Genomic DNA, 12,524 nt, shown 5'->3' on the forward strand with positions numbered 1-12,524 from the left:
TCTTACTCATATTTAATTTCGTTACCGGTCCATCATGACCGCAAAGAACTTGCGGGGACTCATTGAGCTGATTACAATCAGCACCAACTCAACGAGGAATACTTGACCTTATGACTTGTATTACAGATCAGTGAATTTATCCAAACGCCATCACTGAGAACCACGTCTGAGATCCGGTTGGGGAAGTTATGCTGCTCTGGCTGTAAAATAAGCTTGGCTACGTGTAATTTGGGGTGGCAATGGCTGATAGGAAAACCAATACTGTGCCAAATTCCAGCGCAAATTTACTGTTTTCTGCGGCACCGGAGTTCAATTTCAACCTACCTTTCATACCTGTCAGTCAGGCCAGTGGTCCGGCGGTGTTATCAGGAGGTAAGATAATGGCGAGGGCCACAGCAGGGCACTTATGACAAACATGACAGCTAACTCAGCTAACCTAGCTACTTCGCTGCCAACAAGCCCATTATACATTTGAATAATTGTAAATCCCTGCAGTTTAATAGATATCAAGATGTTTCTGTGGGATCTTAGTAAATAAAAATAATAATATTTGCTACAGCAGTGTCAGGTCAACAAAACTCATATGAACATAACCCTTGTTTCATCTGATTTGTCGTTAGTAAAGTCAGAGTTGAGGTTCTCAAAAGGGTGGATTAACATTGGATTCTTGACATTGCTCACAGTTAGACTGTTGACGAGTTCAAATATACTGCAGTAAGTCAGTTGCTCAATATTTCTGTTATTTTTCCTAGATGATTCTGCAGATGTCGGAGAAGAAGACAGCTTTCTTGGCCAGACCTCTGGAAATGCCCCAGCACCATCCACATTCAGCTACTTCTCCAGTCCCGTGAACAGCAGTGACCCATTTGCCTCCATTGGACATCAGCCAGCATGTCCACCCCCAGCATCACTATCAGTAGCCCCCGTGACATCTGGACCAACCTCTGTCCCCATTGTTGCCAGCATGGCCCCAACACCCCCTATCCCACTAACCAACCCTAATGTGCCACAGCAATTTGGCAATGTTGTTTACCAGAACCCGATGGGAAGATACACTCCTCCCCCTAACACAGTGACCCCGCCCCCTCCACAAGCCCCCGATCAGAGTTATAATCCATACCGTCACACACCCCTCAGCAGCAGAGCCAAACCCTATATGCCAGCTCCAGAGGTCCAGTCACTATCCAGCCCACCGGTGCAGCAAAATCCCTACACTATGGGCTCTCAAGCGCCAACATTCCAATCGGCACCCTCCACATACACAAAGGTAAACAACAACTCCACTCTGTTTATTGCTTAGTAGTGAATGGTGTGAACCTCTTATTTTTAAGATGAATTAAACTACTGGCAATCAGGCTAATATAAATGTCTCTAAATGTCTTATAGGAGAATTTAGCTTTTTTTACAACCAAATCAGCCTTTTGTATGGATTGTTGTAGATGGCTCCAGACACTTTGTTTGCGATTTGACTTGTTTTTGAGAAATCTTGCCCCAACCAGCGATTTGCTTCCTCATCCTCGTTGTGCAGTACGGGGGCTCTGAAAAAACATGAACAAATGCTCCAAAAACACCCAAATACGTCCTTTTAGAAAATGAAAAGCTCTCAGTAAAGTGATGCAGGTCTTTAGATGTTCTGCACGTGAAATTGTTTTATTCCGAACTTGATGCGTGACGTTATATTCCATTTTGTTGCGAAGTGAATTGCTGGTTGGGGTAAGTTTCTCAAAAACGAATGAAATTGCAAAGAAAATGTCTGGACTCTTCTATAACATGCCATTTACATCAAAAATAAAGATTTTGTTGTAAAAAATAAATAAGGCTAACTTTCCCTTTAACTCTCTCCTCAGCCCCCTCCCACACAGATTCAGGGGCCGCCCCCTATGACCCATCACTCCACCACTGCTGGAGCACTGGTTCCAGCCAATCAAATTATACAATATAACGTGTATGAGGCTGTCCAGCCTCACTGGTTCTTCTGCAAACAAGTGGAGTCCAAGAGCGTCTGGCTTCCCTTTAGTATCCTGGACTCCATTCAACTGGAGGAGATCTACAATTCAGGTGAGATGAATGATGTGATTTCTACTATTAAATTTTTTTAATCATCAGAGCCATTTTATATTCTAGGTATCCAAGTTGACTTTGCATAGCTCTCTTGTTTATATAGGCCTAGATATTTGTAAAACATGTTTGTTTAAACAGAGCAATTTTGAAATATGTGGCGTGTTCATTAGGCACCAAACGTTGCACAAATGTTTTGAAACATTATTTGTTGCGCACCCTAGTAAACTCTACCGTAATTTATGCACACTCACAGATACATAATCATCTCACAAAAGTCTGTTGTCATTTTCTGTTTAGTTTTTCATTCATTTGTATGTTTAATGTTATGTCTAGCCTATCTTTTTCTTGTTAGTCTTTTCCTATCGCAATGCATTTTCTTGTACGTAAAGCAAATATCTGAGAAGCAAACAATATCGAATCTAATATGATTACATTTTTTCATTCTCCTCCAGTGCAACCAGACCCTGAGAATGTGATTGTGTGCACAGAAGGAGGGCGCTATGACGTGCAGCTCTATGACCGCATACGTACAGCTGTATTCTGGGAGGAGGAACCTACAGAGGTGCGGCGCTGCACCTGGTTCTACAAAGGAGACACAGACAGCCGTTTCATCCCCTACTCAGAGGAGTTCAGCGAGAAGCTAGAGGTTGGTCCCATCAATGTAAAAAAAACAAAAAAAAAAACAGGACCAGGGTCGTGTTCATTAGGGCACGCAATTGAAAGAAAATGTCCTGTGTTCGATTTCCATTGCAAAATGTTTTACTATATTTTACTACAGTGTGCCCTGAATGAACAAGACCCAGGGTTCACTGTTACCCAGATTAGAATACAGCTGAGCAATGGGGTGTGTTGGGTTTTAGCCCTGAAAGTGGACTGAGAGTTTAATATTCTGTCTGAGCCTTGCTTGGTTGGCTGTCTTCTCTATGTAGGGAGAATATAAGAAAGCGGTGTCAACCAACCAATGGCACCGTCGACTGGAGTTCCCATCGGGGGAAACCATTGTCATGCACAATCCAAAGGTATGTTTGTATGAGTTAATTTTACAATGCATAATTACCAGGTGTTTACTAAAATATTAAATAGTAATAACTTCTTTGTTTCTTTTGAAATTCATGAAAACAAGCACCAGGTAGTTTCCAATCGTGAACACCATATCATGGTTTTGAGTGGACTTTGTTGTTTTGCCGACCCAGACGCGACTGTATTTCTAGTTTGTGAGGAGGTTATTTTTGTCTTTCTACAGGTGATCGTGCAATTCCAGCCATCCGCCATGCCAGACGAGTGGGGTACAACCCAGGATGGACAGACCAGACCCAGGGTGGTCAAGAGGGGCATTGATGATGACCATGATGAAGTTCCCGATGGGGAGCTCCCTCAGGTGGATCACCTGGTGTTCATGGTGCATGGCATCGGTCCAGTCTGTGACCTGAGGTTTAGGAGCATGGTGGAGTGTGGTATGTGTGATCTATCGCTCTATCGCACATGGCTCATTAAGTCTCTATTATTGCCCAGCTCTATATTCATATCATATTATGGATGTTTGTTTATGCCATGAATGGTATAGGTTGTGGTATGTTCTGCCTGTCATGGTGTTTCTTACTATGCCCAGCAAATGCCCCTAAGGTGTATTGAATGTAACTGTGTAGAATATCCATTTACTGCTCCATACTGACCCAGATGGAGTATTAGAAATGTGTGTTGCTTGTGTTCACAGTGGATGACTTCCGGAGTGTTTCCCTGAAGCTGCTGCAGAGTCATTTTAAGAAGGCGCAGGACGAGTGTGTCATCAGTCGAGTGGAGTTCCTTCCTGTTCAGTGGCACACGGCCCTGCATGGGGACGCCACAGGGGTGGACAGGTGAGGAGACGAAAAAAGGCTCAGACTTTTGTTTCCACTTCCATGGCCCGGCTCTGGTGTCTCACTGGGCCGCGGATCTGCTCTGACTTGGGAGCCAAGGCCAGGCCACTGGTACTTTTCTGCTTGCGTTAACATAATGGCCAACTGTGAACATGGGTTAACAACTTCCACGCTTAACACCTTCTCACATTCTGCTCGCCCCAAGTCTTCAGTGTCAAGCTCCTGATGGAAAAGCAATTCCTGAAAAGTAACACTAGAGCTTATATTAACATACAGTGCATTTGGAAACTATTTAGATCCCTTGTTATACATGTTTTTACTTTACAGCCTTATTCTAAAATTGATTAAATAGTTCACTTTGTCATTTTGGGGTATTGTGTGTGTGGATTTATGAGGATATTTATTCCGTTTTAGAATAAGGCTGTAACGTAACAAAATATTGAAAAAGGGAAGGAGTCTGAAATCTTTCCGAATGTACTGTAAACATTGGCAACAAACGGGTGTGGGGTAAGTCTCAGGTGGAAGTGAACCATAATGGAATTTTAAGGACGTTCATACACGTGGGAATACGTCCTGTTCTTTGTGGGATAGGGAAATTATATTGTAACACGAAAAATCTGTGCTGACGTGAGCAGCAAGCTTTTACAAATGAAACCACACAATGGCTGTGTCTGAGAACATTACTAGCTGTCAAATCCTTGCTAATGCTTCCGCCTGTGGGAGGGACCTCAGATCCTGTCCTCCAATACGCTTCGAGAGGAATTGAGGAAACAAGGGTGGAGGAAGCAAGGATTTGAGCGCTTGTAAATCAGACACAGCCGATTTCTCCCACTCTGACTCAATCCATTTCCTACTGTTGTTTTAGGAGGATAAAGAAGATCACCCTGCCCAGCACAGGTCGTCTGCGTCACTTCACTAACGAGACCCTCTTAGACGTGCTGTTCTACAACAGTCCCACCTACTGCCAGACCATCATGGACACAGTTGCCCTGGAGATTAACAGGATCTATGCCCTGTTCATGCAGCGGAATCCAGACTTCACCGGAGGCGTCTCAGTATCCGGACACAGTTTAGGTACAAACAGCCAGACACCAAGGGCCACTTTTCTAGACCTAGATGAAATCTTAGTGCTGGCTTTAAAAAAAAAACTTTGTTCAATTGAGAATCTCTATTGAAAGTGCTTTTTAGTCCAGGACTAGACTTAATCTGGGTCCAGGACACCAGCCCCAAGTGTTCATACTTTTAGCTAAGTCATGTGAGAAAAATTTGGACAAACCTGTCTCTCTGTGTGTTTGCAGGTTCCCTCATACTTTTCGACTTGCTGTCAAACCAGAAGAATGTCTCACCTTTGCAAACCATGTCAACTGCAAATGGGGGCCACCCTGCAGGGAACAAACAGGTAATAGGTCCATAGCTATCCAAACATTTGTTTATTTCATTATTTCTGTGACACCTGAGAGTGTAACAATCCCTCTTCTCCTTAAAGCAGGTGGCTCCCCCTGCTGCTGCTACCTCACCTGCTGCTGTAGGGGAGGAGCCTAAGGAGGAAGGGGAGGAGTTTGCCGATCTTTCTGCATCGCTGGAACATCTTGGCCTTTCTGAGTACCAGAGCACTTTAGAACAGGAGAAGATTGACCTTGAATCTTTTGTAAGAACCCTCCCTGCTTGTCATGAACTCATATACTGTAGTTATTGATATTTACTTTCAATTCTAATGACCTATGTTCCCATTAAGCTGCTTCACAGAATAAATATCAGCGAGCACAGAGAAGCACAAGATTGAACTTCAGGGGAAAAGAAAGGGGGAGTTGTACAACTGAATGCATTCCTCATTTAATCCAACTCCTCTGAATCAGAGAGGTGCAGGGGGCTGCCTTAAATCGACATCAACGTCTTCGGCGCCTTGCTCAGGGGCAGAACGACAGATTTTTACCTTGTCAGCTCGGGGATTCAATCCAGCAACCTTTCGGTTACTGGCCCAACGCTCTAACCACTAGGCTACCTGCCGCCCCTACCCAACTTTCTAGATTTTCCCCGTTAGTTGACACTATCAACGTTTCCCTTTACTGTGAGAATTGTGATCGAATCAACACAATATTAGCCACTTTCAATGCAACATACCGAAACAAAACAAACAATGCTAGACTTAGTATGCAAAACTAACTATGCAAGAGATTGTAGGCAGAACGCATCGGAGTAGGATTATATTACATTGACAGGCACAACTCAGGCCCATACTCTACACAAACCGGTGCGCAATAACCAATCAGAGCTGCAGTAGGGCTATATTCAAATAGACCATTGCCACATATGGATCTGTGCCATTCACTTTGAACTGGACTGTGTTTACAGCACGAGCGGTCGTGAGTTAGTTGCACTTGTTTTTAGATCAAAGCGAGAGGTACGTGTAGCGACGTGCACATTTGTTTATATCCTTTCCTAGTTAGTGAGTTATTAGCCCAGTTATAGATCATTTGTAGTCAGCAATTGAGGAGTGATTGCTTCCTACAAGAGCACAAAATAGCTTTTTTTTTTGTCTTAAACGGACAGTGTTGTATTTTGAGACGGGCATGAATAAGCTAAGTAGCCAATAGGCAGAAGGTAGCATAATTTGTCTGATTCTCTGTAATAGTGGTATGGGAGTAATGATGCATTTTATTTTGTAAAGTGTCGATAAACAGGTTAATGTCAAGCCCTGCATGTTTTTTTCAAGTCTCATGGAATGTAGGCCTACATTGAACACCACACATTGGCTGCTACTGTAGGCTGAATGATAGAACAGCTATTTCCATGTTAAAATGTTATGAAATGCATTTTCTCCATAGTTTATGGTAGGCCACTCTGGTAGGCCTACATTATGATCAAGTAGCCACAGTAGCCTACTTGACCACTGTTAAAACTAACTTAAAGTGGGTGCAGCCTCCGTGTTCACAGTAAACGCACCCTGGAATTTGCACAACTTTCAAGTTTGCGCTCAGCAGGCCTGAAATTTGCTTATGGGAATATTGCAAATGTCATATTGCTTATGACACTTAAAGAGACATTACACTCCAAAATAATCATTTGTCAGATGTTTTAAGACCTCAAATCGAGGTGAGTCCACATGCCACAGCATTGGTTGTGCAGATCCAGCTTAATGCCTAAATGATTCATATCTCAATTGAATGTAAAATGTAATTTTACGGTGCTCAACTTTAACATTTATTTTGGATTGTGTCTATAAGGATTTTGCTATATGGATCTACAAAACAAATGTCCTTGGGTAAAAAAAACACATTTGAGGCCTGAAAATAACCGACTTTTGAGTGAAATTTCTCAGAAACGGAAAGTAAATGATTCAATTGTATTACAATGCTTCCCTAGGCCATTTCCTAGAATTGGTGATTACAATCTATGGTCAAAATCCCACTGTGAAATTACATCTGATTGATTAATTTCCTCTTTTCTATATTTTGTTAGCTTATGTGCACAGTTGAGGACCTGAAAGAGATGGGCATTCCATTGGGGCCAAGGAAGAAAATGGCTAAATTTGTCAAAGAAAGAGCAATTAAGCAGGTGAGCATTTAATCGTCTTTGTCTCTCAGACACCAGTGTTGTGTTCAACAGGAAGAAAAAGTTTTGAAATGGGCCGCTACTACCTGAACTTAGAATACAATTAGAATAGAACATTTGATCTATTCCAAAATGTTTCACTACAGTGTGCCGTACTGAACACAACCCAGTGATGGCTAAAACTTTGTCAACTGAACATAATTTTCTGTGTTCGTGTGCCTTCCATCTTCGGGACTCCTTTCGTCAGGCAACAAGTCAGGCAGCACAAGATAAGAAGGCAGCAGAAGTGAAGGTGACCAGTCAAGAGGTCGTCCCCGCCCAATTAAGTGAGTCTCTCCCAGGGCCCGGCACCTCGAAGCTTCCTGTTGGGGGGACTTACTCGTCCGTCCATGTGGATTACAACTACTTCAAAGTTGGCACTGGACAGGTAAGCCTAAACCTCTGCCAGGATTCAATCAGATCAGCGCAAACCCGCCTAACTCTTTTGTTGCTTTTGTTTAGGCGGTGTCGAAGGTGTAACTGCGTTAGAGCTGTCAAATCCTCAAGCGGCTCCTGGTGTTACCGATCGCAGACATTGCAGTTGGATGCACGGAGTCGCAGCCGTGTTACGGCTGTTTGAATACTGGAATGTTGTTTTCTAGTGACATTAATTTGGATACATCCATAACAATGAGCTAATGAGGCACGATTTCACCTGGCACAGAAAATGTGCTCACTCGTCAGGACACTGTTGTTCAGAGGAGCTAGCCAACAGCACCGCTAACACAATCACTTCAAACGGAAGCTGGAAAGACTGCAAACTTTCACAATTTTTCAATTGACATCTTTGTATATATCCATAAAAATGATGCCAGCTGATTCATGATTCGACTGGCTGAGAAACGCTGCCTGCCCCTCTTGTCTCCTCATGACACGTTCATTACTATGGGACAGCTGGAGATCAAAGCAAATGTAGGAGAGACCGACAGCAAATGGATACAAATATCCGCTGTTGAAAACTAAATGTCACTCTAAAAGTAATGTGAGATAATGTTTAGATGCTTTTTATTAGTGCCGATCAAGTTACACATCCGACACGCCTAAACAAAAGTAATAAAAAGCTATACATTTGTCAGCTAGCGCGGGTTTCTGCTGATCTGATTGAATCCTGACCCTACACCATGATGTCAGTGTGGAGTAACGACGTTAGTCTACAGCCTTTCTGGAATGTCATGCATAAGCATACATTTTCATCAGGGCTCATGTAAAAGCACTGTCTGGTGTTGGTGTTCTGCCCCATAGGTGTCGGTGGTGTATCACACTCTGGACTTTGAGCCAGTGAATTTCTTTGCCCTGGGATCTCCCATAGGGATGTTCCTCACAGTGCGAGGCCTGGAGAAGATCGAGGAGAACTACCAGCTACCCACCTGCAAGGGATTCTTCAACATCTACCATCCGGTTAGCCAATCCTTCTCACAAGTGTTCTGAGCGGAGTATGGGTGTGCATACAGATGACATACCGTATGTGACAGGATTTGCATCTGTCAGCTATAAAGCACATTGCGACAACTGTTTATGTAAAAAGGACTTTATAAATACATTTGATTGTTATTAACCATGTCATAGTTCAATGTGTTAAATTAAAGTAGATCAGGGTAGCAAATACATGAATTGAAATGGAAGGGTGTAATACATTTATTTTTCAAAATGTTAAAATATCTGTTTGCTCGAACTGTTTGTTTGAACTGTTTGTTTTAGCTGGACCCAGTTGCTTACAGGATTGAGCCCATGATCCTGCCAGACCTGGACTTGAAACCGGTTCTGATTCCACATCACAAAGGGAGGAAGAGGCTGCATCTCGGTAAGGAACTATAGATTCACCACCGGCTATTTTATCTTCAGATTTGTATTCTATTTATTACCATCGCCAGGTGAACCCTACTATTGTCATCACTGTCTCTTCCCATTTTGAAAATGACTAATCAGACCCTGGTCTCTGAGGAAGTGAACAGTGTTTCCCCTATATTTATTTAGCAGCGGTAGCCACCTTTGCAAAAAAAAAATATATTTTTTAAATGATATATATATATATATATATATATCACTGAGTGTACAAAACATTAAGAACCATTTCCTAATATTGGGTTGCAACTCCCCCCCCCCCCCCCCCCCCCCCCAGTTTGCCCTCCAGAACAGCCTCAATTTATTGGGGAATGGACTCTAAAAGATGTCAAACTTTCCACAGGGATGCTGGCCCATGTTGACTCTGTGTCCCACAGTTGTGTCAACTTGGCTGGATGTCCTTAGGGTGGTGGACCATTCTAGATACACATAGGATACTGTTGAGCTAGGAACACCCAGCAGCGTTGCAGTTCTTGACACAAACCGGTGCACCTGGCACCTACTACCATACTGCCACCACTGCTGGGGAAAAAAATCCTAGTGGAAACACTGGTTAATTACAAGAAGTAAATCAAATACAATGACTCAGATCTTGGCAGAGTGAAACCTCACCAACAGAACACAAAGAGCAGTCCTGGAAGACCAGGATTCCAAAGTGTAGTATGTTTAATTTGTCAGTGAGTTTTACAATTGTGGATTGTTTTGTGTGTGGCAGAGCTGAAGGAGAGTCTCTCCCGCATGGGTTCAGACCTGAAGCACGGCTTCATCAGCTCCCTGAAGAGTGCCTGGCAGACCCTCAACGACTTTGCTCGTGCTCACACCTCTAATGCCCAGCTGGCAGCCGAGCTCGCTATGGTGGCCAATCAGATCAAGGAGGAGGAGGAGAAGGAGAAGCATGCACACAGTGATGGTGAGTATAAGAGTGATTTTAAATAACTCATTAAATATTGCTCTTTCGGTTTATTTGGATAGGGCTTTGCTTTAAAAAACAACTTTATTTAAACGTCAAAACGTTGGCTAGTCGCAGAACACAGGATAGTGGAGAGTCCTGAGCTGCTGAGAGAAGAAGAGCCCCAGGTGAAAATAGGCATGCTGAACGGCGGGAACCGCATCGACTACGTCCTACAGGAGAAGCCCATCGAGAGCTTCAACGAGTACCTCTTCGCCCTGCAGAGTCACCTGTGCTACTGGTATGAAAATCAGCTCTGCTGCTTACTTTGGCCCTTTTTATGTTAAGGTGGAAACCGAAATGTTGATCAATGCGCACTGTTGAATACATTTCATGGCTGGATCATCTCCTTCTGCCCCTTGGGTACTCCATATGAGGTCATACTTGTATGTGGTTGTTTATAGCTGCTGTTTAGCCATATCATTTGATGAAAACGTTGTCATATTATTCTCAACAGCTTTACCTCTGATTTTGTACCTACTGCTTGATTAAGTTTTGAACCGGAGACTTAAGACCTGCTACAAGGCTTGGATTACGTTTTGTCTTCTCTCCACAGCTGATCTATTTTGAGTTGAGGTATTCTGGTTTGAAAAATAATTCCGTCTGCAGACATTGATTTATTTGTTCCTTTCTTTTCCCCAGGGAGTCTGAAGACACAGCCCTACTACTCCTGAAAGAGATCTACAAGACCATGGGGATAAACCCAGAACAGATTTTACATTAATGCAATGGATTGGTAACCTGGTGGGACCACTGATCGCTGCGTTCATTCCGTTTCACTGCACGTAAGTGAAATAGAATGGTGAATGCAGTGATCAGGCCCGGTTCCACCGGGGTTAGTGGATTGGTTGGAGTGAAAAATAAACCTTTCTGAAACCCTCATACTCCCCATCAGGTTTGTCCATGTCAATGCTTTTTGATTTGATATTGTATGTGGTTCTTTGTTTAGTATTAATTTTCATTGATTTTCTATTCTCATAGTCTATTGTATGAGGATGAATATGCTTGTAATATGCCCTTTCTCTTAAATTAAGAAAATAGATCAAATTAGTGGAATCCAATACCACTTGTTTGAAAAACATTTTATAACCTAAATTATAGAAATGGTGAGGTTTGCTGAACTATATGAAATTAAACATTTACAAGAGAAATCAAAGAAACTGCTAATTTAAGTATTTACCTCAAATGTATTTTATGTTTAACAATAGCCGTAAAATAAACCATTTACTTTCACATTACTTGACTCTTATTTTCAGTCTTCGGTGCTTTTTATGTTGAATTTTTGTTGATTTGCTGCACAGGTAAGACTGCCACATATCCTCTTAAGTCTGGGTAGAAAAAGACAGCATTTACTTTCTGCTTTACGATTTTTTTGTGTGTTTTGGTTTGCTTAAATAGAGAAGACGACCAATACTTGTTTTTCAGTTCAGGAAAAGATTGAGCTCTGAGGCATTCAAGAACAAAGACTGGAAACCTATTGTATAGAGGGAGGAGAGCAATGTTTAATGAGAAAATAAGCATTTAACAAAAAGAAACTCGAAGGCAGTCATGACTCATGTTTGATACAAAAAGGTGGGCCACCTTGATCATAGTTTTTCCAACTGGTCATTCAATACAATACCGTTTTCGTTGAATTCAACATTGCACACTGTTCTGTCATACTGAATACAACCCTGTTACTTAATTGCCAACATGTTTTGCTTGCTCCTTTGGACTTTATGTAAATCTAAATTACCATCACATTGTTTACACTTCAGTGGTTAGTTCCAAGTAATGTTTTATCAATAAAGATGATTTTTTTTTTTTTAAATGGTGCCTGGTTCCTCTCTAGGTTTCTTCCTAGGTTTTGGGCTTTCTAGGGAATTTTTCCTAGCCACCGTGCTTCTACACCTGCATTGCTTGCCGTTTGGGGTTTTAGGCTGCGTTTCTGTACAGCACTTTGAGATATCAGCTGATTTACGAAGGGCTATATACATTTGATTTGATTCAGGGCTCTATTCAATCCGTACCCTAGGTCGAAAAAAATACATTAAGACAATGTAATAATTCCATGTGGCAGTTAGAAAATAAACACATTCATAGGCCCAGCACGGTTGCTGATTCTTCAGGATTAGCATTGAAAATGTGACATCAAGTAATAATGGCTGTAGATCTGAAAACATTTAAATGTATAGAATGAAATTAAAACAGTTAAACTGTGTTTGCTGGGTAGTTATCTGAAATTC

The 12,524-nt window shown here is 42.2% G+C and overlaps 1 protein-coding gene across 2 annotated transcripts; it reads left to right on the top strand.

Moving 5' to 3' along the window:
• The first annotated feature begins 4 nt into the window (after positions 1 to 4).
• Positions 5 to 11,534, top strand: sec23ip (SEC23 interacting protein). Of its 2 annotated transcripts, none has more exons than XM_021607213.2 (17): positions 5 to 372; positions 753 to 1,267; positions 1,848 to 2,058; positions 2,514 to 2,707; positions 2,991 to 3,080; positions 3,305 to 3,515; positions 3,776 to 3,917; positions 4,783 to 4,991; positions 5,216 to 5,316; positions 5,407 to 5,565; positions 7,377 to 7,472; positions 7,717 to 7,896; positions 8,751 to 8,906; positions 9,207 to 9,309; positions 10,066 to 10,260; positions 10,372 to 10,540; positions 10,942 to 11,534. In XM_021607213.2, exons 1-17 carry the CDS (start codon positions 240 to 242, stop codon positions 11,021 to 11,023), a joined length of 2,946 nt encoding a protein of 981 aa, XP_021462888.1. In that variant the 5' UTR covers positions 5 to 239; the 3' UTR covers positions 11,024 to 11,534. The 2 variants fall into 2 exon arrangements, with proteins under 2 accessions (XP_021462888.1, XP_021462881.1); XM_021607206.2 differs by having other exon boundaries at positions 6 to 372; positions 5,404 to 5,565.
• Positions 11,535 to 12,524: the final 990 nt, after the last annotated feature.

The sequence above is a fragment of the Oncorhynchus mykiss genome, chromosome 1 (genome assembly GCF_013265735.2).
Source record: "Oncorhynchus mykiss isolate Arlee chromosome 1, USDA_OmykA_1.1, whole genome shotgun sequence".
In the NCBI taxonomy this organism is placed as follows: Eukaryota; Metazoa; Chordata; class Actinopteri; order Salmoniformes; family Salmonidae; genus Oncorhynchus; species Oncorhynchus mykiss.

Bases quoted from the DNA above. Each gene is read 5' to 3' on its own strand.
- sec23ip (XM_021607206.2), top strand. From the start codon at position 240: ATGGCTGATAGGAAAACCAATACTGTGCCAAATTCCAGCGCAAATTTA. The intron at 373-752 runs GTAAGATAATGG...TATTTTTCCTAG, and splicing joins TCCGGCGGTGTTATCAGGAG to ATGATTCTGCAGATGTCGGA. The intron at 4,992-5,215 runs GTACAAACAGCC...GTGTGTTTGCAG, and splicing joins AGTATCCGGACACAGTTTAG to GTTCCCTCATACTTTTCGAC.